Source organism: Aspergillus bombycis, assembly GCF_001792695.1.
Source record: "Aspergillus bombycis strain NRRL26010 chromosome Unknown contig00021, whole genome shotgun sequence".
NCBI classification, from domain to species: domain Eukaryota; kingdom Fungi; phylum Ascomycota; class Eurotiomycetes; order Eurotiales; family Aspergillaceae; genus Aspergillus; species Aspergillus bombycis.
The window spans coordinates 202,047-203,995 of NW_019170023.1; the positions used below are offsets into that span (position 1 = coordinate 202,047).

Below are 1,949 nucleotides of genomic sequence, written 5' to 3' on the forward strand. Positions count from 1 at the left end.
ATGTCTATTGCCAGGCTTGTTAGCCTTTCCCTCGCCTCCGCTGCCGTTGTCGCCGGCCATGGCTATGTTACCGGAATTGTGGTCGATGATAATCAATATTATGGAGGGTATCTTATGACTCAATATCCTTATACCGATACCCCTCCTGGTGTTGTTGCATGGTCCGAAAGTGCTACCGATCTGGGGTTTGTTAATGGCACTGGTTATACCGGTGGTGATATTATCTGCCATCGGGATGCTGAAAATGCTGCTCTCTCTGCTACCGTTACTGCTGGTAGCACTGTTCAGTTCCAGTGGGATGACTGGGATGAGAGTCACCATGGGCCTGTTATCGAATACCTTGCGCGGTGTGATGGTGACCGCTCTGTTGTTGACAAGTACTCGCTCAAGTGGTTCAAGATCTCTGAAAAGGGACTTATCGATGCCATTGGTAACACTGGTCAAGGTTTCTGGGCTTCTGATGAGCTTATTGCCAATAACTATAGCTGGAGTACTACTATTCCTAGCAGTATTTCCGCGGGCAATTATGTTCTTCGTCATGAAATCATCGCCCTACACTCTGCTAGTGAGGCAAATGGCGCCCAGAACTACCCCCAGTGTTTTAACCTTAGGATAACCAGTGATGGCTCTGATAACCCCGCTGGCATTCCTGGAACGGAGCTCTATTCCGCGACTGATCCTGGAATTCTGTTTAATATTTGGGAAACTATGGATTCCTATCCTATTCCTGGTCCTGCCCTTTACCCCAATGGCTCCTCAGGCAGTACCCAGCCTCCCAGCTCTACTGCTGTTACCACCAATTCCGCCCTGACTTCGTCACGTATAGTGACCGTTGCCACCGCCCCTCCATCCATCATGACCCCGACTTCCGCCCCTCAGACTGTCTTTGACCCTACCACGACTCCCACAGCAGGGCCCAGCAAGAACCCCAACAACCCATCCCTTTTCAACCACAGTACTAGTGCCCCGAAGCCAGACTCCAGGAATGCTGGGAGATTCCTTCATTACCTCCAAAAGATGTTTTCTTCCCTCGTTTCTCATAAGGCTCATCCACGCTCGCTTAAAATAACAAAATAAGAACATGTGATATTTCCCGGATTTTGCTTTCACTTGTGTTTAATGGCGACAAACGATGGAGCCCCTTATTCGTTCTTATTGGTTGGCGAGAGTCATATTACTCCGGTAGGACTGCTTCAATATTTCAATTACAACCACGCCAACCGCCAGGATCCCCCAAACATCGATTGGTCGATTCTGATGTATTCAACACAGTCAGTCGCTCAGTAATTTGATAAACCAGGCCTTCATTCTCATTCAATTCCTCTGCTCATTTATCAAGACACTCGACATTCATTCCCACCTCCTGGTCGTTCAAAGCTTCAACATTTCTATCAATCAGGATTTGATGATCTATACGGGAGGCATAGCAGAACGTTGATCACGAAGCCTCTTGGGAGGATAAAGTGTTCATAAAACGTGACATTCAGCACTTTTAGGCTTGAGAGTTATCTCGGAGTCACTGGAACCTGATTCACTCACTGTACTTCAAGCTAATACTATAATCCCTGCCTTAGCAACTCTCCTTATAAGTACCCTCAGAGCCATTCAGCACTAATGTAAAGGGCTAGTTACCTCTTATTGTTATACCCGCATGTCGAAAATGGCCCTCCATCTTCTTCTCTCGTTCGCCAACAGTCTAGACATGTTTACAAAGAAAGGGATAAAAGCCTTGACTAGGGTTGTCCACGAACTTTAATTCAGTTTCTTTGCTAGCTTTATTTGGAGGTGCCGTCACGCTGCCAAACAGTCGCATATCCGACCGATGTCTTTTAATAGTCCGTGTGACAGCCGGCTGCTTCTGCCATTTGCGAGGAATTCAGATCACTGCTTACTATCATATCATAAGTCATTTGTCTGGTGGAGGGGCGAGCCGGTGTACCATGTTGATG

General features: G+C 47.2%; 1 protein-coding gene across 1 annotated transcript; it reads left to right on the forward strand.

Moving 5' to 3' along the window:
• Nucleotides 1–1,077, forward strand: ABOM_004336 (uncharacterized protein; the record flags this gene model as incomplete). Its single annotated transcript, XM_022531466.1, has 1 exon — nucleotides 1–1,077. One exon carries the CDS (start codon nucleotides 1–3, stop codon nucleotides 1,075–1,077), a length of 1,077 nt encoding a protein of 358 aa, XP_022391372.1.
• Nucleotides 1,078–1,949: the final 872 nt, after the last annotated feature.